Source organism: Carcharodon carcharias, chromosome 8, assembly GCF_017639515.1.
Source record: "Carcharodon carcharias isolate sCarCar2 chromosome 8, sCarCar2.pri, whole genome shotgun sequence".
Taxonomy (NCBI): domain Eukaryota; kingdom Metazoa; phylum Chordata; class Chondrichthyes; order Lamniformes; family Lamnidae; genus Carcharodon; species Carcharodon carcharias.
In genome coordinates, this window is record NC_054474.1 from 150,806,622 (window position 1) to 150,829,564 (window position 22,943).

Here is a 22,943-nt window from a genome sequence, read left to right on the forward strand (position 1 = left end):
CTTCCCCAATTCTTTTTTTTAACATTGCTATCCAAGACTAAGTTTTCCAGCTAGCTTCTCACCTTCCATTTAAAAAGCAAATCAAGATTTCAAATAACGCTTTTGTTTTCAACACTGGCACACAATACACAGAATCCAGACATTGAATTACATTCTTACTAGATGATGGGTTGAAGGGATGAAAGGGATATCTTCATTCAAAGAGCAAATACACTAACTACGCGTGAGCAATCTTCCTCATCATATCTCAATGTATTCTACTCACCATTATGTCTAACTGCTGGAGTTCACTCTCAGGAAGCACATTTTAAGGAAAGATTGGATCTACCTATCTGGGAATAACCAAACTCTGCAAACTGCATTTCTATTCCGATAATATTCTGAAATGTAACTACCAACGTTACTCTAAGCTTATATGTAGCAAGTGCTGCAGAGTCAGAGGTGCTAATATTCTTTTCTCTACCAGCCTCATCAAGAACAGGTTAATTGGTCAGTCATCTCATTGCTGTTTGTGGAATTTAAATCTGTACAAAATAGCTTATTTTTTGGTGATATATTTACTAAGTCATTGCAGAATTATCATGAGCAAAAGCATTCAAGATGTTTCTGAGGGACGCGGTAAACCAGCTTATAGGCACTTGTTTGTCTTTAATACCAGATGTTTGACAATAGGGTCCAAGTAAATGATGTGCGGATTATTCCATATGCTTACGTAATTTGAATTCAAGATAAAAATTTTAAAAATTTATTAATGGGATGTGATCATCACTGGCAAGCCAATGTTTATTGGCCTTCCTTAATTGCCTCCGAGAGAGTTGTAGTGAACCACCTTCATGAACCACTGAAATCCGTATGGTGTAGGGACTCCCACTGTGCGGTTAGGTAGGGAGATTTATGCAAAAAGTGGTGAGAATGTTTAACTCACTACCAGTAAGACAGGAGGAGGTTCACTTTAAGGATAAACATAACCATGAACCATTAAGCTGAATGGCCTGCTTCTATGCTGCAATTCCATTTATACACATCCAATGACCAAGTTACTGAAGCATCAGAAAGCCTTGATCAATGAAGGTAATGTGTACTTCAGAGGAATCTTGGTTGTTAATCCTGAATCAAATGCAACATTTCTTAGCATGCCAAAATCAATGGAAGTCAATAGCCAGGAGTGGAGACATACCTTTCCATCAGACGCAGTGTTTATCCTGTAGTGGTATACCCTTCCTTCATAACGAAGTGATATGGATCTTTGTCCGGGGCTACTTTCACTCTCTCGCACCAGAAAACTCCCATTGATGCCACTGCTGAGGAGGTACTCTGCAGCATTGCGCGACACTGGCCCATGGTACCAGGAGTGTTTCTCTAGACTGTTAACGGGTGTAATATAGTTGCTGGGAACCCAGCCCTGACCATTTTTTGTCTGAGCCTCGCACCATTCTCCATTGTGGTTGTAACCCAAAACACGAAGCTTTTCACCTGCCAGAAAGAGAATCTGTTACTGGAGGTCTCAATGCACAAATTGCTGCATCACACACTCAACAAAGTGAAGCCATTTTCTGAACAGTATAAACGCATCCTGTCTTTTTTTCAGTTCAGATGCCATTGGACATTGTATTTTTTAAATCTTTATTGTTATAGTCCACTGTATTTCTGGATCTAGCTTTGAAGATCCTTTCAACTTTACAATGCACAACTCTTTACACCCCTTTCCTAAAATATCCAACTGCCTTCCTCAGTCAGTGGAGTCACAAAATACTGGCACTGATCAATCTCACTCTATGATTGACCCACCAGGAGGCATGTTTGAGTTATGGGGGAACAAGTTTGCTTCCCATTCAGTTGCCACCCAGCACCATTTCCCTGATCTGGACAAGACAGACAAAATATAAACACCAACTGCACACGTTGGTCCAGACCAGAACTCAAAACGGATGCTAAATGGTCTCCAAAGGCCAGGAGGGGTGGCTTCATACTTTAGGGTTTCAGTGTGCCTGGTAACATCTGCTTTTGCATTGAAGTACATACAAACCCCTTTGCATCAAAACAAAAGTGACGGTATAACTGCAGTCTAACTTTCAGATTCAGGAATATAGTTTTCTATTGTAAGCTACAAACCAGATGTAAGGCAAGCCATTATTTCCTTTTCAAAAACAAAATTAAACATGTTAAACAGATGCACACTAAAATATTGCAGGTTTGGTGCTAGATTTATCAGGGTTATTTGACTTCTAATAATTCACTTTAATTACCAAGCTTTGTAATATTATACTTATCTCATTCCACAAAATACTTCTGACAGCTGGCAAAATCAATAGGGCTTTCAAGTTCTCACCAATGATTATATTTATATAAATTTTTAAAAATATTGGAGGAGTTGATGGGAAATAAATCTCCAGAAGTCTAAGAATTTGTATGACATCTGACTACTGCCTTCTAGAAATTCTCCCCATAACATTCCTTGTCTGATAATCAAGGTATGTCAAACCAAACTAGCAGTTGTGCTTCTGCCTCACCGTAACTATGAACCAGAATCAGAAGAAGCCAATAACTAAATACTTAGGAAGACTAAAATGCAGTGGTTACACTTAGACAGAAAAATTGTAAATTCTGAATTACTGATTCTTTTTGTACTCTGTAATTAAAAACTACAATATCTCCACCAGTGGATGTAAAAATTACTCAGAAGAAAACAATTTTCAGTTTTGGAATTTTGACCAACTCTCAAATTTGAAGAAGTTAACTTAAAACCAATGGCACAGAATTGCACATATTTTAGGACCCATGCTTAAAAAAAAAATTGCAACTAGGTCATCAGGTGGCAGGGGTCCAAAGATAATTTTAGATGCCAAAGGGAAACTCTGTCACATTGGTGCCAAAATGGTGGCAAACCTAATCCCATTTACATCTTCATAAGTTATATATTTTCTTCTCCTTCAACAAAAAGTCAGCTTGTACAAGCAGAATGTCTATCAGCAGGGACTTAGTGACTTAGGGCAATAGCCTAGGTGAACATATAGCATTCCTTTGGGTTCATCAAATGCCTTCATTTCGTGACATTCCTTGTTGCCCCACCTCCAACCCAACCCCAGCCCACCTTGTCTCTCAAGTATATTCTAGCTCTGCATCAAGTTTGATGACCATGAATAGACTTAGCAATCTCTTTTGGAAGCATGCTGCTCACCTTTGGTTATGCTGAGCGTATTGTCCCCGCTGGCAACAAAGTCGTACAGTGCAACGAAGAGGTTGGGGTCATTTTCACTAGGACAAGCAAGCAAGTTCTCTTTGGAGTTCCACCGGGCAGCCTCATTCAGGCCCTGTGACTCAAAGTCTGGACGGTGCAGGGCTTCTAGAAAGAAAACAAAACTAAAATTGAAACACTTGCGCACATGATTCCATACAGCACCTAGTTAAATCCTGTTACACCAGTCAGACGGTGGCCATTCACTTTAATTACCAAGCTTTGTAATATTATACTTACCTCATTCCACAAAATACTTCCGACAGCTGGCAAAATCAATAGGGCTTTCAAGTTCTCACCAATGATTACATTTATATGAATTTTTAAAAATACTTGGAGGAGTTGATGGGAAATAAATCTCCAAAAGTCTAGGAATTTGTATGACATCTGACTACTGCCTTCTAGAAATTCTCCCCATAACATTCCTTGTCTGATGCTTCAAGGACAACATGGTCTACAAAACTAGGATGCCCAAACTGTGGCCTGTGAGTGACATGCGACCCTGGCATGCTGGCTCATGAAACCCAGAGAACTTGTTTAATTTGAGTTTAAAGTTCTCCTGTGCAGTTTTGTCCCTTTTGTACGCCTGGAGGTTTGGAACAGGTTATTCCCACGCCGCTGATTCGAAATCAGAACAGCAATGGCACTTAGAGTCTACGCTGTCAGAGACAGACACAAATCAATAGGCTCTTCCCTGGCCCATACAGGTCCAGATTAAAGGCAGTAATCTAATTCTCCTGGTAGTTTGTTCAGAGTCAGGTTAACAACCTATACAAGTAAAAAAAAATGCCTTTTGTTACAGGTACATCATCTGTGTTCACTAACCTACACTGGCACCTGGTCTGGCAATGCCTTGATCTGAAAAACCTCAACCTTGTTTTCAAATCTCTCTGTGGTCTTACCATTCCGTATATCTGTAACTTCCTCTAGCCTGACAACCTCCCAAGATATCTGTACCCTCCAATTCTGACCTCATTTACATGCCCGATGTCAGTCACTCCACTGCTGCCTGGGCACTAAGCTCTGAAATTACTTTCCCCTTCATCTCTCTCTCTCCTCCATTAAAATGTAACTCTTTGACAGAGCTTTGGGTCATTTGTCCAAATGTGGCTGGATGCAAATATTGCTTGCTGGCACTCCTGGGAAGTGCCTTGGGATTTTTTAATATATTAAAAGTGTTATATAAATACAAATTGTTGAACAACTCAGGGACACAATAACTCTGTTACATATTGGTAAATATAATTCTCAACTACAAATAACCACCATCTGCTGGGTGAGGCTGGTTGAGACTCTGATCGGAGTGCAATATCTTATTCTGGACAGAGAACAATACAAGAAAGGAGTGGCCAAATGTGCCACTATCTGTGGCAGACTGACTAATAGGAACATGGATCATCAAACATTTTCTGAGCCCTATCTCCTGACTTCATGCCACACATCAAGAAAACCATGAAAACAAAAAGCTTGAATCCATTGTAATAACATGCACTGGTATACAAATGCTTCATTTAATTAAATACAGAAGATAAGCTGGACAAAGAAAAGCAGTTCCCATTAGCTGATGAGTAATGATGACAGCATGGCTTCATGAAGGGGAAATCATGCCTGACAAATTTATTAGAATTCCTTGAGGTGGTAACAAGCAGGATAGATAAAGGGGAACCAGTAGATGTAATACATTTAAGTTTCCAAAAGGCGTTCGATAAGGTGCCAGACATAAGGCTACTTAATAAGACAAGAGCCCATGGTGTTTGGGATGGATAGAGGACTGGCTAACTAACAGAACAGAGTTGGGAGGCATTTTCAGGATGGCAACCTGTAACTAGTGGAGTGCCACAGTGGTCAGTGCTGGGGCCATAATTATTTACAATATATATTAATGACTTGGATGAGGGAAGTGAATGTACTATCGCCAAGTTTGCAATGGCACAAAAATAGGTGGGAAAATAAGTGGTGAGGGTGACAAAGAGTCTACAGAGGGATATAGATAGGTTAAGTGAGTGGGCAAAAACGTAGCAAATGGAATATAATGTGGGAAAATGTGAGGTTATGCATTTTGGCAGGAAGAACAGAGGAGCTGAATATTACTTAAATGGAGAAAGACTGAAGAGAGCTGCAGCACAGAGGGATTTGGGGGTCCTCGTATATGAATCACAAAGATCTAGCATAAAAGTTCAGGAGGTAATAGGAAAGGCAAATGGAATGTTGGCCTTTATTTCAAAGGGAATGGAGTATAAAAATAGGGAAGTCTTATTAAAACTATACAAGGCACCAGTTAGACCACACCTAGAATAACGTGAACAGTTTTGGTCCCCTTATCTAAGGAAAGATATACTGGCGTTGGAAGCAGTTCAGAGATGGTTCATTAGTTTGATCCCGGGGGTGGAGGGATTTTCTTATGAGGAGAGGGTGAGTAGGTTGGGCCCATGCTCATTGGAGTTTAGAAGAATGAGAGGCGACCTTATTTAAAACTTATAAGATTCTTAGGGGGCTTGACAGAGTAGATGCTGAGAGGTTGTTTCCCTTTGTAGGAGAGTCCATGACCAGAGGGTATCATCCAAGAGTAAGGGAGTGCCCATTTAAAAGAGTGATGGAGGAGGATTTTCTTCTCTCAGAGAGTAGTCAAATCTGTGGAATTCTTTACTGCAGAGGGCTGTAGAGGTTGGGTTGTTAAGTATATTCAATGCTGAGATAGACAGATTTTTAATCAGTGAGGGAATCAAGGGTTATGGGGAAACGGCAGGAAAGTGGAGTTGAGGATTATCAGAACAGCCACGATCTCATTGAATGGCGGAGCAGACTCGATGGGCCATATGGCCTACTTCTGCTCCTACGTCTTATGATGGTACATGGACTGGGGGCACAGATTCAAGATTTTGGGTAAGCGATGGGGGGGGATGTGAGGAAGAACTTTTTTATACAGTGGAGACAAGGATTTCATCAGGAAACGGGATGGCCACTTGAGGGAAATAAACTTGCAGAGCAATGGGGATAGAGCGTAGGAATGGGACTAACTGGATTGCTCTAGGGAGAGCCAGCATGGGCTCAATGGACCAATTAGCTTAATGACCCTATAAGGATCAATCTATAGTGAAACGAAACTGAAACCAGCTGAAAGAAGAGGGTAAAATAAATGCAACATCCACAGTACATTCAAAACAGAGCTGAGAAATCTCTTTGTACTGAACATTCTAACTTGACTTGGAACGTATATTTTAGTTTTGCAATTGAATCCCATCCTCTCCAAAAACAGCTATCCCAGCAGGGAAAATAAGATCAACGTGTCCCAATAAGCATAAATATAGCAACTGGTAACAGGGCACATAACAAGTGTGATTACAGTTCAAGAAGTACTTCACAGGCTGTAAAATAAAGTAATATGGGACGTCCTGTGATCATGAAAGAAGCTATACAAATGCAAGCTTTTATTTCTTTCAGCTTATATGCTTATTGAGTCATCAGTTTCAAAGCAAAAAACATTGAAGAAAATCTGTCTAATGCTGGATTTTTTGTCCAGGGCTATAAAAAAAACTCACTATAATCTGATGTGAAATGTAAACACTTCGCCTGCCTTCAACCTTAAGAAATACTTCTACTATTAAATCCAATTGTTCCATACAATACTACCAGTGCAAAAATCAGAAATGCAGCTAATATGGTTTTTAAGTTAAAAACAGAAAATGCTGGAAAAATTCAGCAGGTCTAGCAGCATCTGTGGAGAGAGGAACAGAGTTAATGTTTCGAGTCCATATGAACCACTGCTGTGGAGAGACAAAGAGAGTTAATGTTTTCAGTTCGAATGACTTCTTCAGAGCGGGTCATGCGGACTCGAAACTTTAACTCTGTTTCTCTCTCCACAGATGCTGCTATACCTGCTGAGTTTTTCCAGCATTTTCTGTTTTTGTTTCATATTTCCAGCATCCGCAGTATTTTGCCTTATCATGGCTTTCAAGTCTCCTGACACACTGGGTTAATACACAGATACAGTGGTCTGATGTTCCCAGTAACAATTTTAAGTGTTTTCTTGTCAATTTGCTACAAACAAGAATAAAACTCCATGCAAGTTGTGAATGATTTAATTTCAGTTTGTGTAAATTCACTTGCCATTTTTTGAGAACAATGGGTGCCTGGAGAAGAATTTAAAAGACTGCAATTTAATCAAGGGGTACTGGCAAACCCATAAAGCCCCATCCAAAATTTTCCAGGCTCTGTTGGCCAGAAGAATTTAAGTTTACATCTTGCAGTTAGCAAAGAAGATGATGTTCATCCTGTGCTCAAAACCCAGGACCCAAGATTAATGGGACAGTGTTCCAATCCACACCATCACCTAATAACATCTTTATTCAACATTTATTACTGACAAATGTTCTACACTCAGTGCAATTATCCCTTGTGCATTTCTCTACATCTATCAATATAAAAAACTTTTGCATCTTGCATGTGTCACACCAAAGTAATGTAAAAAAAGCACTGATTCCTATTGAACTGATCCCAATCAGCTTACTTCCCTCATCAACACTGTACCTCGAATGAATCCTGGGATTTCAGCAATTAGACTCTATGCCTTAAAGAAACAGGTCCCCTTAAATACAACAGAATACAAAGTGCAATACATAGTGCAAGTTAACTGCTGGCATACAAGTGTTGTGACATGTGTACTCTAACTACCATCCCTGCGGAGAAGCAGCAAGTCTGTTTGATCTCCTCGGTTGAGACTGGAAATTCGCATTATCAAGCCCACAACACAATTTGTTCCCCCTCTGGATCTCTGTCAATCAGCCTCCTCCAGCTGGGTGAACGAAAATATTGAACCATCTGCTTCTCGACACATGAACCAAGGTTTCTCTAGGACCATCCAGGCATGAGGAGGGATTCAAGGAAATGAAAGTTATGGCAAGACTTTTTTTTCAGGCAATAGAGTCCGCAAGGATCTCATACCTATAATTTTGCAGTCAGTTTTCAAATGGTCCCAGCTTGGCAAAGAATTAATGCCTTGATTACCTTTGGAGATAACTATTCCAATCCTCTCCTTGCTAGCCTTATCATCCGCCCTACATAAACTAAAGCTCATCCAAAGATCTGCTCCCCGTGTCTCAATTTTCACCAAGTCTCAGAGAAGATTCACCAGGATGTTGCCTGGGATGAAACATTTAAGTGATGAAGAGAGATTGGATAGATTGGGTTGTTTTCGTTGGAGCAGAGAAGACTGAGGGGTGACCCGATCAAGGTATACAAGATTATGAGGGGCATGGACAGGGTGGACAGGGAGCAGCTGTTCCCCTTAGTTGAAGGGTCAGTCACAAGGGGGCATAAATTCAAGGTGAGGGGCAGGAGGTTTAGGGGGGATGTGAGGAAAAACTTTTTTACCCAGAGGGTGGTGATGGTCTGGAATGCACTGCCTGGGAGGGTGGTAGAGGCGGGTTGCCTCACATCCTTTAAAAAGTACCTGGATGACACTTGGCACGTCATAACATTCAAGGCTATGGGCCAAGTGGTGGTAAATGGGATTAGGTAGGTAGGCCAGGTGTTTCTCACGTGTCGATGCAGACTCAATGGGCCGAAGGGCCTCTTCTGCACTGTGATTCTGTGAAGTCACGTTCACTCATTATCCCTGCTCGCCAACTTAAATTGTCTCCCAGTCTAGTAATGCCGCAATTTTAAAATTCTCAGCCTTATTTCTAAATCCCTCCATGGTTTCTCCTCTCCCAACTCTAACCTGCTCAAGGCTAACAACACTCCTCCAATTCTGGGATCCTACACATCCCTGATTTTAATCGCTCCACACTGAACGTTGTGCATTTAGGCGCCGAGGCTCTAAGCTCTAGAATCCCCTTCCTAAGCCTCTTTCCTCTCCATTAGGACGCTCCTTAAAACATTACCTGTTTGATCGAGCTTGAAATCATCTATCCTAATGTTGTCTTTGGTAGTTCAGTGTCAAATTTTGTTTGATAATGCTTCTATGAAGCGTCTTGAGAAGTTTTACCACGTTAAAAGCACCATATGAATACAAGTTGTTGTTGCTGTTTCAAAGATTAATCCCTGTTACTGATCTCACCATTTTAAGAGAAAGCTAAAAGTTATACTGGTCAAACACGTGATATACAAAGGCCTGCTGATGCCTCTCAGAAGTGGGCATCGATTGCCTTTCAGCTGTGACTCACTGGAAAAAATGAACACGTTTCACACAAAATAATTTACTGCACTACGTATGGTAACATTTGTTGTTACTTAGCAACAGTGGTAAGAAATTACAGTAGGGCAGACGGGGCCAATGCTTTTTTTGCAGATTTTGTGCTTTGATGTAGCTGTACTGTATAAATAGTACAAAGAGCCGTGCTACAGTTCTGACATCTATTCCAACAAGTACATTCATTTAACCTTTTGGCATTAGAACCTGTCAAGGCATCTTCAGCATAGTAACTGTAAACTCTCCCAGATCAATGGAATGTAAAATTTGAAGAGATTTGTTTTGAAGCCCCATTATGCTTGTTGCAAGGTACCAAGTTCCTCAGAGCTTGTTTAAGATTGTTTTGAAGTGCTTACTTCAGATTTAAAGCTTTGTTACCAAGCCTGATTTATTTTCTCTTGGCTTGGATCCTACTTTTGCTCACCCATTAAAGGACCCAAAAATATAAGTTTTGCTTAAGTTATGCCCAAAGATTCAAATAATCTCATAAGATCATAAGAAGCAGGAATAGGAATAGGCCATTCGGACTCTTGAGCCTGCTCTGACATTCAATAAGATCATGACTGAGTTGATTGCGGCTGAACTGATTGTTTTTTTTTGATTCATCCACGGGATGTGGGCCTCGCTGGCTGGGCCAGCATTTATTGCCCATCCCTAGTTGCCCTTGAGAAGCTGGTGGTGATCTGCCTTCTTGAACTGCTACAGTCCATGTGGTGTAGGTATATCCACAGTGCTGGTAGGAAAAGAGTTCCAGGATTTTGACCCAGCGACAGTGAAGGAACAGCGACATATTTCCAGGTCAGGATGGTGAGTGATTTGAAGGGGAACGCCCAGGTGGTGTTGTTCCCATGTGTATGCTGCCCTTGTCCTTCTAGATGGTAACAGACGTGGTGCTGTTGAAGGAACCTTGGTGAATTCCTGCAATGCATCTTGTAGATGGTACACACTGCTGCTACTGTGCATCGGTGGTGGAGGGAGAGAATGTTTGTGAATGTGGTGCCAATCAAGCAGGCTGCTTTGTCCTGGATGGTGTCAAGCTTCTTGAGTGTTGTGGGAGCAGTACTCATCCAGGCAAGTGAGGAGTATTCCATCACACTCCTGACTTGTGCCTTGTAGATGGTGGACAGGCTTTGGAGAGTCAGAAGATGAGTTACTTGTCACAGGATTCCTAGCCTCTGACCTGCTCTTGTAGCCACAGTATTTATATAGCTAGTCCAGTTCACTTTCTGGTCAATGGTTGGATTCTCTCTTGTTGGAGATGGTCATTGCCTGATAATTGTGTGGTGCGAATGTTACTTGCCACTTATCAGCTCAAGCCTGGATGTTGTCCCGGGCTTCTTGCATTTGGACATGGATTGCTTCAGTATCTCAGGAGTCGTGAATGGTGCTAAACACTGTGCAATCATCAGCGACCGTCCCCACTTCTGACCTTATGATGGAAGGAAGGTCACTGATGAAGCAGCTGAAGGTGGTTGGGCCGAAGACACCACCCTGAGGAATTTCTGCAGTGACGCCCTGGAGCTGAGATGACTGACCTCCAACAATCACAACCATCTTCCTTGTAATAGGTATGACTCCAACCAGCCGAAAGTTTTCCCTCTGATTCCCATTGACTCTAATTTTGCTAGGGCTCCTTGATGCCACACTCGGTCAAATGCTGCCTTGATGTGAAGGGCAGCCGCTCTCATCTCACCTCGGGAGTTCATCTGTTTTGTCATGTTTGAACCAAGGCTGTAACGAGGTCAGGAGCTGAGTGGCCCTGGCAGAGCCCAAACTGGGTGTCAGTGAGCAGGTTATTGCTAAGCAAGTGCCGCTTGACAGTACTGTTGATGGCCCCTTCCATTACTTTACTGATGATCAAGAGTAGACCGATGGGTCAGTAATTGGCTGGGTTGGATTTGTCCTGCTTTTTCTGTACAGGACATACCTGGACAATTTTTCACATTGCCGGATAGATGCCAGTGTTGTAGCTGTACTGGAACAGCTTAGCTAGGGGTGCAGCAAGTTCTGGAGCATAAGTCTTCAGTACTATTGCCAGAATGTTGTCTGGCCCATAGCCTTTGCAGTATCCAGTGCCTTCAGCCGTCTCTTGATTTCACGCAGAGTGAATTGAATTGGCTGAAGACTGGCATCTATGATGCTGGAGACCTCTGGAGGAGGCCAAGATGGATCACCCACTTGGCACTTTTGGCTGAAGATTGTAGCAACTGCTTCAGCCTTATCTTTTGTACTGATGTGCCGGGCTCCGCCATCATTGAGGATGGGGATGTTTGTGGACCCTCCTCCTCCAGTGAGCTGTTTAATTGTCCACCACCATTTACGACTGGATGTGGCAGGACTGCAGAGCTTAGATCTGATCCATTGGTTGTGGGATCGCTTAGCCCTGTCTATCACTTGCTGCTTATGCTATTTGGCATACAAGTAGTCCTGGGTTTTAGCTTCACCAGGTTGACACCTCATTTTTAGGTATGCCTGGTGTTATTCCTGGCATTCCCTCTTGCACTCTTCATTGAACCAGGGTTGATCCCCTGGCTTGATGGTAATGGTAGAGTGGGGGATATGACGGCCATGAGGTTACAGATTGGGTTTGAGTACAACTCTGCTGCTGCTGATGGCCCACAGCGCCTCATGGATGCCCAATCTTGAGCTGCTAGATCTGTTCGAAATCTATCCCATTTAGCACGGTGGTAGTGCCACACAACACAATTAAGGGTATCCCCAATGTGAAGGCAGGACTTTGTCTCCACAACCAAGGCTGTAACGAGGTCAGGACCTGAGTGGCCCTGGCAGAGCCCAAACTGGGTGTCAGTGAGCAGGTTATTGCTAAGCAAGTGCCGCTTGACAGTACTGTTGATGGCCCCTTCCATTACTTTACTGATGATCAAGAGTAGACTGATGGGTCAGTAATTGGCTGGGTTGGATTTGTCCTGCTTTTTCTGTACAGGACATACCTGGACAATTTTTCACATTGCCGGATAGATGCCAGTGTTGTAGCTGTACTGGAACAGCTTAGCTAGGGGTGGTGCGGTGGTCACTCCTACCAACACTGTTATGGACAATGCATCTGCGGCAGGCAGGTTGGTGAGGATGAGGTCAAGTATGTTTCGCCCTCATGTTGGTTCTCTCACCACCTGCCGCAGATCCAGTCTAGCAGATATGTCATTTAGGACTTGGCCAACTCGGTCAGTAGTGGTGCTACCAAGCCACACTTAGTGATGGACATTGAAGTCCCCCACCCAGAATACATTCTGTGACTTTGCCACCCTCAGTGCTTCCTCCAAGTGGCGTTCAATATGGAGGAGCACTAATTCATCAGCTGAGGGAGGGTGGTACATGGTAATCAGCAGGCGGTTTCCTTGCCCAAGTCTGACATGATGCCATGAGACTTCATGGGGTCTGGAGCCGATTTTGAGGACTCCCAGGGCAACTCCCTCCCAACTGTATACCACTGCGCCGCCACCTCTGCTGGGCTTGTCCTGCCAGTGGGATAGGACATACCCAGGGATGGTGATGGTGGTGTCTGTGACATTATCTGTAAGGTATGATTTCATGAGGATGACTATGTCAGGCTGTTGCTTGACTAGTCTGTGAGAGCTCTCCCAATTTCGGCACTAGCCCCCATGATGTTAGTAAGGAGGACTTTGCAGGGTCGACGGGGCTGAGACTGCTGTTGTCGTTTCTGGTGCATAGGTCGATGCCGGTGGTCCATCGGGTTTCATTCCTTTTTGTGACTTTGTAGCGGGTTGTTACAATTGAGTGGCTTGCTAGGCCATTTCAGATGGCATTTAAGAGTCAACCACATTGCTGTGGGTCTGGAGTCACATGTAGGCCAGACCATAGGTAAGGACGACAGATTTCCTTCCCTAAAGGAAGGACATTAGTGAACCAGATGGGTTTTTACAACATTTGACAATAGTACCATGGTTATCATTAGACTTTGGAATTAAAAGACTAATGACGTCCACTGAAATCAAATTCCACCGTCTACCGTGAACCCGAGTCCCCTGGGTCTCTGGATTACTAGTCCGACAATACCACTATGCCATCGCCTCCTTAACTCTTCTTTTCTGCCTGTCCCCCATAATCCTCGACCTTCTTGCAGATCAAAAAGTCTCCCTCCTTCCCCACTCAAAAAACTTGACAGAACATTAACTCGAGGGAAAAGCAAAACCCTACAGAATCTGGAAATCTGAACTAAAAACAGAAAATGCTAGAAATGCTCAGCAGGACTGACAGCATCTGTGGAGGGAGAAACAGAGTTAACGTTTCAAGTCTGTGACTTTTTAATCAGAACCGAGAAAAGTCAGAATCGTGATGGGTTTTGTGCAAGTGAAAGGGAGGAGGGTAGAAAGAGGAACAAAAAGGAATGGCTTTGATAAGGTGGAGGGCAAGAGAGATTAAATGACAAAAGGTTTCATGAGGCCAAAGGGAGTATTCTATTAATTTCCAGAGATCCCAGAGACTCAATGATCTAGAAAATCTCACTGTACTGATCAGTCAGTAGGTGTGTGAAATGTTTTCACTGGCATTCTACCTGTTTTTTTGGATTGATGCAGAATGCTGAAATCCAGTTGCATCAGGTATTGCCAGATCTGTCTATTACGTATGAATAAAACATGTTACTATTGGAAAAGGAGTGACATCCCACTTAGATGAGCACAAAACAAAGATGCAATTTATGAATGATAATTTGTATTGTATAAAATTTACAAGTGACTATTCACCCCAACAAGTGTTTATGCTCTACACAACTATCCTCCCATCCTCCCTTCAGTTAACCCCATCAACATATCCTTCTATTCCTTTCTCCCCCATGTGCTTAGCTAGCTTCCTCTAAGTGAATCTGCTATTCGTCTCAACCATTCCTTACGGTATTTTCCACTTCTAACAAAAGGTCATTGGCCTGAACAATTTATTAACTGTTTCTCTCTCCATAGATCTGCCTGGCTTGAGTATTTCCAGCATTTTCTGTTTATATTTCAAATTTCCAGCACCTGCAGTGTTTTGCCTTTGTTATATTTCTGGCCCTAGTTTTGGTCTCTCCCACAAATGGAAACATCTTCCCTACGTTTACCCTACTCTCCATGATATTAAACATCTCTATCAGGTCACCCTTCAGTGTTATTTAAACCCCACTAATCTGAGAGTGCAACTCTCCCAAGGGAAGTGACTATTGCTCCTAGGGCTTCCATCATTATTATTCTACAGGCACTTTTAGTATTTCTGAACTGACTTTGGGACAGCAGGATAGCCTCCCTCTATCACCTCCTCATTCTCTATCACCTCCTCATTTATTTTTCAGAGGATCCAGTTTATTACTAGGATCTAGCAGCAGGTAACCAGAAAAGGCAGACTGCTGCTGGAGCTGGAAAGTAGAAAATTGACCCTATTATATTTCCAAGTGCAACCAAGCAAAGGCACCTTCACTGTCAGTTCCTCTTTAACAATATAAAGCAATAAACAGCCATTATAAAGTGACCTGAAACGGTCTTCCTCCAATATTCCTTATTCATTGTCATCCTGCCTTTCACTCTTGGTTCAGATGTCAGCCATGACTCAGTCAGAGCAGCATTGCCTCTGAGTTAGAAGATTGTGGGTTCAGATTCCACTCCAGGGGCTGACACTGTCAGCATCATGCTGAGATCTGCACTGTCAAAGGTGTTGCCTTTTGGATGAGACATGAAACCGCGGTTCCCATCTGCTCTCTCAGGTTTTTTAAAAAATATTCATTCACGGGATGTGGGCTTCGCTGGCTGGGCCAGCATTTATTGAGCGACTTAGAGGGGAACTTCCAGGTGGTGGTGTTCCCATCTATCTGCTGCCCCTTGTCCTTCTAGGTGGTAGTGGTCGTGGGTTTGGAAGGTGCTGCCTAAGGAGCCTTGGTGAATTCCTGCAGTGCATCTTGTAGATGGTACAACTGCTGCTACTGTGCGCCGGTAGTGGATGGAATGAATGTTTGTGGATGTGGTGCCAATCAAGCGGGCTGCTTTGTCCTGGATGGTGTCAAGCTTCTTGAGTGTTGTGGGAACTGCACTCATCCAGGCAAGTGGGGAGTATTCCATCACATTCCTGACTTGTGCCTTGTAGATGGTGGACAGGCTTTGGGGAGTCAGGAGACAAGTTACTTGTTGCACGATTCCTTGCCTCTGACCTGGTCTTGTAGCAACAGTATGTATATGGCTAGTCCAGTTCAGTTTCTGATCAATGGTAATCCCCAGGATGTTGACAGTGGGAAATTCAGTGACGGTAATGCCATTGAACATCAAAGGGTGATCGTTGGATTCTCTCTTGCTGGATATGGTCATTGCCTGATACTTGTGTGGTGCGAATGTTACTTGCCACTAGGCAGCCCAAGCCTGGATATTGTCCAGGTCTTGCTGCATTTGGACATGGACTGCTTCTGTATCTGAGGAGTCATGAATGGTGCTGAACAATGTGCAATCATCAGCAAACATCCCCACTTCTGACCTTATGATGGAAGGAAGGTCATTGATGAAGCAGTTGAAGATGGTTGGGCCTAGGATACTATGCTGATGAACTCCTGCAGTAATGTCCTGGAGCTGAGATGACTGACCTCCAACAACCACAACCATCTTCCTTTGTAATAGGTATGACTCCAACCAGCTGAGAGTTTCCCCCTGATTCTCATTGACCCCAGTTTTGCTAGGGCTCCTTGATGCCACACTCAGTCAAATGCTCCCTTGATGTGAAGGGCAGTTACTCTCACCTCACCTTGGGAGTTCAGCTCTTTTGTCCATGTTTGAACCAAGGCTGTAACGAGGTCAGGAGCTGAGTGGCCCTGGTGGAACCCAAAATGGACATCAGTGAGCTGGTTATTGCTAAGCAAGTGTCACTTGACAGCACTGTTGATGACCCCTTCTATTACTTTACTGATAATTGAGAGTAGACTGATGGGGCGGTAATTGGCTGGGTTGGATTTGTCCTGCTTTTTGTGCACAGGTCATACCTGGGCAATTTTCCACATAGCCGGGTAGGTGCCAGTGTTGTAGCTATATTGGTAGTGGAATGGCTGGCTTGGGGTGCGGCAAGTTCTGGAGCACATGTCTTCAGTACTATTGCTGGAATGTTGTCAGGGCCCACTGCCTTTGCACTATCCAGTGCCTTCAGCTGTTTCTTGATATCACATGGAGTGAATCAAATTGGCTGAAGACTGGCATCTGTGATGCTGGGCGCCTCCAGAGGAGGCCGAGATGGATCATCCAATCGGCACTTCTGGCTGAAGATTGTTGCGAATGCTTCAGCCTTATCTTTTGCATTGCTGTGCTGGGCTCCGCCATCTTTGAGGATGGGGATATTTGTGGAGCCACCTCCTCCAGTGAGTTGTTTGGATGTGGCAGGACTGCAAAGCTTAGATCTGATCCATTGGTTGTGGGATCATTTAGCTCTGTCTATCACTTGCTGTTTATGCTGTTTGGCATGCAAGTGTTCTCTTTTATAGCTTCACCAGGTTGACGCCTCATTTTTAGGTATGCCTGGTGCTGCTCCTGGCATTCCCTCCTGCACTCTTTATTGAACCAGGGTTGATCCCCTGGCTTGATGGTAATGGTAGAGTGGGGGACTATGTCGGGTCATGAGGTTATAGATTGTGTTCGAGTACAATTCTGCTGCTGCCAATGGCCCACAGAACCTCATGGATGCCCTGTCTTGAGTTGCTAGATCTGATCAAAATCTATCCCATTTAGCATAGTGGTAGTGCCACACAACACAATGGGGGGTATCCTCAATGTGAAGGTAGGTGCGATGGTCATTCCTACTGATACTGCCATGGACAGATGCATCCGCGGGAGGCAGGTTGGTGAGGATGAGGTCAAGTATGTTTTTCCCTCATGTTGGTTCTCTCAACACCTGTCGCAGATCCAGTCTAGGAGCTATGTCATTTAAGACTTGGCCAGCTCAGTCAGTAGTGGTGCTACCGAGCCACACTTGGTGATGGACATTGAAGTCCCCCACCCAGAGTACATTCTGTGCCCTTGCCACCCTCAGTGCTTCCTCCAAGTGATGTTCAACATGGAGGAGCACTGATGCATCAACTGAGGGAGGGTGGTACGTGGTAATCAGCAGGAGGTTTCCTTGCTCATGTTTGACCTGATGCCACGAGACTTCATGGGTTCCGGTGTTGAAGTTGAGGACTCCCAGGGCAACTCCCTCCCGACTGTATACCACTATGCTGTCACCTCTGCTGGGTCTGTCCTGCCGGTGGGACAGGACATACCCAGGGATGGTGATGGTGGTGTCTGGGACATTATTTGTAAGATATGATTCTGTGAGGATGACTATGTTAGGCTGTTGTTTGACTAGTCTGTGAGACAGCTCTCACAATTTTGGCACTAACCCCCAGATGTTAGTAAGGAGGACTTTGCAGGGTTGACAGGGCTGCAATTGCCATTGTTGTTTCCGATGCCTAGGTCGATGTCGGGTGATCCGTCCGGTGCATGTAAAAAAATCCCAAGGAACTACTGAAGGAACAAGGGAGTTTTCCCTGATGTCATGGACAAAATTTATCCCCACATCACTGACACAATATTATCACATTGCTGTCAATGAGTTTAAGCTGTGTGAAATTGGTTGCCTTTGTCGCCCAAAAAACAACAGTAACTACGCTTCAAAAGTACAGCACTTGGGGGTATCCTGCCTGAGGTTGTGAAAGACGCTTGTAAAATGCAAGTCGTACTTTCTTTTTCACAACTAGAGGGGACAAGATTGTCCAACAAGTCACAAACCAGAATATTTGTACGAAATAACCATATGACTATAAGTAAAAGCAATCTGATTTGGTTACGCATACTGAAACAACTCACTGATATCTTAGGTTACCACTGAAACCACAACTGATGGGTTACCAGTTCCTTCCCACAACCTGATCGTTTACATAGATAAGACAATCAAAAAGCCATAAACATGTGGCCTGTTCATACACTAATACCCAGTTGTGAAAAAGAATCACATTCGGCTTGAAATGTTAACTTTGTTTCTCTCGCCACAGATGCTGCCAGATCTGTTGAGTATTTCCAGCACTTTCTGCTTTTAATACTTATAGGGGTTGGATTGAAGTTGCTGCCATTTTTACACTGGGTTCTAACGGGGCCATCTTCAGTGTCTGATACATCTATCTTTTTGTGTTTTAACGTTGTGGGTGTAAACAACGTGCAACACTTCCATCTATTGGATATAGTTTTAAAACAAACAGATGTGGCCAATGTTGCAATCACTGTTTACACTGCAATGTCTCAGGATTTGAACCCAGCATGAAACACACTCCAGAGGTGGGTGTATATGAAGCCAGGATAGACTCAAGAGTTCATGCTGGCAATTAAATATTGGATTCTGGTAAGACTGCGGGTTGAGCTAATGTCCAACTTGCCAATATAAACAGGGCACTTTCTTTGTTTGAGTACGAGCTTATGCACAGTTTATACTGAAATGGCCTTTAAACTGTTTTGTTATTGGAATGAAGCTCACTCTGGAATGACATTACATTCTGTTGCAATGCTTTGTAATTGGGCATTTAGGAAGTTAAAACACTCAAAAATGCAAAATATTTAAGCTCTGAAAAAGGAAAATGCCATGTCATATAAAATCAATATGGTGTGAGATGGAAATTTTTTAAACTTCATTATAGTGCCTCCAAAACAAGTAATAGGTGCTTTAGTGGATTCAGTTAGGAAACATTTCTACATGAAAAGGGTAGTAGAAATTTGTAACTCTTCCACAAACAGCAATTTATGCAAAGTCAATTGTTAATTTTAAATTTGAGATTGATGGATTAAAGGTATTGATGGATATGGTGCAAAAGTTGGTATATGGAGTTAGGCTGCAAATCAGCCACGCTCTCCTTGAATGGCAGAACAGGCTTGTGGGACAAAATAAACTCCTCCAATTCCTAAGTTCCTATCATGCTGCCCAGTTGTCCGTCGCCCACCCGTTCAGAGTGAGTAACCACTACATGTCACTGCCTTAAGTATGGCACTCATCACCCTTTCACTTTTACAGCCAGGTTCCAGCGACATGTGGAAACCCAATTGCTGAATCAGCGGAAACCCTAGGGGGCTAGTTCTTCCCTCTCGCAAAACTTGGAAGCAGCTCTCACTAATCCTGCACTGTGGGTCACTTCCCCAAGCTATGGAATCTGAGGGATGCTCAGCTGTTTCCAGTCGGCTGCAGTCCTTCAATATAACATTGTCGAGTTCAGTCCACAGGATGTAAACTCAGAAGGCAGCATGCTGTGGAAGAGGAATTCAAATACCTTCACTCTGCACATGAAGGTGCATCACTAATGTTTCCTATCCAACAAATGTTCCCTTCCTTCTTTCCTGCCGTCCCCTAAACATTCTGTATTTGTTCCCTAGGAGCCTGGTCTGATTAATTTTAACTTGGCAGGTTTCATTTGATTCTGAAGCATAACCATTGATTTTTCTTTTCCTGAACTATTCTACAAGGAACAAATTGTTAACTGTTATGGGTTGGTTACTGGAGGTTTAACAAAGTCTCATTGCATTGTTACACTGCACATCCTTGCCTTGGTTTACTTATGCTTCCTCTGACTGCAAACACCTATGTCAGCAAAGCTCTGAAGGCTAAAAATCCAGCATTCAGCATCTCTCATGTGTGCATATAGCTCAAGAGACAAAACAGGGCCAGGCATTTAAAGGACTTTTAAAAATTAATTTGTGGGATGTGGGCATTACTAGCAAGACCAGCAGTTATTGCCCATAACTTGAGGTGGTGGTGATGGGCTTTTTTTCTTGAACTGCTGCAGTCTGTTTGGTGAAGGTACTCCCACAAACTGTTAGAAAGGGAGGTCCAAGATTTTGACAAATGATGATGGAGCAACAGTGATATTTGTCCAAGTCAGGTCAGTGTGTGACTTGAAGGGGAGTTTGGAGGCAAGGTTGACCCATGTGCCTGCTGCCCTTGATTTTCTAGATGATGGTGGTCATGCGCTTGAGAGGTGCTTTTAAGAAACCTTGGTGAGTTGCTGCAGAACACCCTGGAAATAGTAAATGCTGCAGCTGACAAATTGCGTCAGTGGTAGAGGGAGTGGATGTTTAAAGTGCAGGTACAAGCACATACAGCAACGCATGAAACAGGATCACAAATACAACAGTTGGAGGTAGAAATCAATTTTGGCCACAAGAAAGCGAGAAAGGTGCTAAATGAAATAATGTACACTTTACAATGCTAAATCAAATTTTCCTTACAGAATTAAACTATGTCCCAGCTTAGAAAGAGATGGACATAATTTGGACCATCAAACCTACACTGGCATTTTTCCTCCACAGCAGCCACCCCTACAAATCCTACCCCATACAATATTCATCCTCAAGCAACTGTCTTTTTCCTTTTAAAATGAATATATGATTTCTGTTCCAACAATGTTTTGCGGCAGAGAATTCCACAGTTTAACTACTCTGCAGACAGAATGTTTCTCTGACCTCCCCTTTAACTATTTCTGCAATCATCTTACGTTTTTGATTTTCTGTTACTATCGTACTGATCAGTGGAAATGAGCTGTCCATACTTACCAACCTTTGTATCCTTGAAGACCTCTATCAAATTACCTAGTAATATTCTCAACTGCACCGATTGTTAAAAACCCAAGGCTAATTTAAAGTATTTCTTCACAAATGGCATCCTCAGCCCTGGTCATAGTTGCATGTTACCTCTGCACTTGACTGTTTTAGCATTCTCCGGGCCAGCCTCCCATTTTCTATTCTTCATAAACTTTAGATCATCCAAAACTCAGTTGCCCATGTCCTAACTTTCACTAAGTCCCAATTACCATCACCCCTGTAATCACTGACCTACATTAACTCCAAGTTAGGCAGCACTTCAATTTTAAAATTCTCATCTTTCTTTTCAAATTCCTCCATGTCCTCATCCCTCCATATCTCTAATATCCTCCACCTCAACCAACCTCCAAGAACTCTGCACTCCTTCAATTCTGGCTTCTTGTACATCCCCAATGTTAATCGCTCCACCTTCTGTTGCCTGGATCCCAAGCTCTGGGATTCCCTCCCTAAACAGCTCTGCTTCTCTTCTGTCCCTTAAAAAGCTCATAAAACCTGCCTCTTTGATTAACTTTTGGGTCATCTGTCCTAATATTTCAGATAAAAGCAAAAAACTGCAGATGCTGGAAATCCAAAACAAAAAAAAACCTGGAAAAACTCAGCAGGTCTGGCAGCATCTGCAGAGAGGAACGTTTCAAATCCGTATGACTCTTCAACAGAACTAAGTATATTTCACCTCTTTTCTATTTTTACTTAATTCTGTTGAAGAGTCATACGGACTCGAAACGTTAACTGTGTTCCTCTCCGCAGATGCTGCCAGGCCTGCTGAGTTTTTGCAGGTATTTTTATTTTTGTCCTACTATCTCCTTCAGGGCACAATGTCAGATTTTGTTTGATAACACCTTAGGACATTTTACTACGTTAAAGGCACTGTACGAATGCAAGCTGTTGCTGTTGACTATTGTCTCTTTTCCATTGTTCCTATAATGACAAGCCTCAAATGAGAGTCCCACATTTGTCCTGAGGATTTAAAAAGTAAAATCTTACCCATTTCCATGAAACTGCAATAAATTACCAGGATATGAAACAAAAAAGTCAGAGGAGCAGGGAATAGGCCGTTTTGCCCCTTGAGCCTGTCCCACCATTCAACTGTGATGAAATACTCTCCACCTGCCTGGATGAGTGCAGCTCCAACAACACTCAAGAAGCTTGACACCATCTAGAACAAAGCAGCCCGTTTGATTAGCATCCAATCCACCACCTTCAATATTCACTCTCTCCACCACCAGCACACAGTGGCAGAAGTGTATACCATCTACAAAACGCACTGTAGCAATACACCAGGGCTCCTTCAACAGCACCTTCCAAATCCACGATCTCTACCACCTAGAAGGACAAGGGCAGCAGGCACATGGGAATACCATCACCTGGAAGTTCCCCTCCAAGCCACACACCATCCTGACTTGGAACTACATTGCCGTTCCTTCACTGTCACTGGGTCAGAATCCTGGAACTCCCCACCACTCATAGCACTGTGGGTGTACCTACACCACATGGACCGCAGTGGTTCAAGAAGGCAACTCATCCCACCTCTTCAAGGGCAATTAGGCATGGGCTACAAACATTGGCTTTCCCAGTGACACCCACATCCCATGACCGAATAAATAAAAAGATCGCGGCTGATTGGACAGCCAGCCAACAGTGTAATAAACCTCTACACAACAAAGAATCTTGTGGCACAAAACTGAACTGAGAATTAAAACTGTATGCCATAGCTCTCATGATACTGCTCAAAAATTTATAGATAGGTTAAGTAAGTGGGCAAAGATCTGGCAAATGAAGTATGTGGGAAAATGTGAAATTGTCCATCTTGGCAGGAAGAATAAAAGAGAAGCATATTATCTAAATGCTGAGAGATTGCAGAGCTCTGAGGTGCAGAGGGATCTGGGTGTCCTAGTGCATGAATCACAAAAGGCTATTATGCAAGTAA

General features: G+C 43.2%; 1 protein-coding gene across 2 annotated transcripts in view; it reads right to left on the minus strand.

Moving 5' to 3' along the window:
- abl1 (c-abl oncogene 1, non-receptor tyrosine kinase) overlaps nucleotides 1–22,943 on the minus strand; it is a 171,886-nt gene that overhangs the window by 58,983 nt on the left and 89,960 nt on the right. For both annotated transcript variants that reach the window (XM_041194242.1, XM_041194243.1), the window contains exons 2-3: nucleotides 3,179–3,343; nucleotides 1,178–1,473 (exon numbers count right to left, since the gene is read on the minus strand). In XM_041194242.1, coding sequence (XP_041050176.1) covers nucleotides 1,178–1,473; nucleotides 3,179–3,343 — 461 coding nt within the window. The remainder of the gene's footprint in view (nucleotides 1–1,177; nucleotides 1,474–3,178; nucleotides 3,344–22,943) is intronic.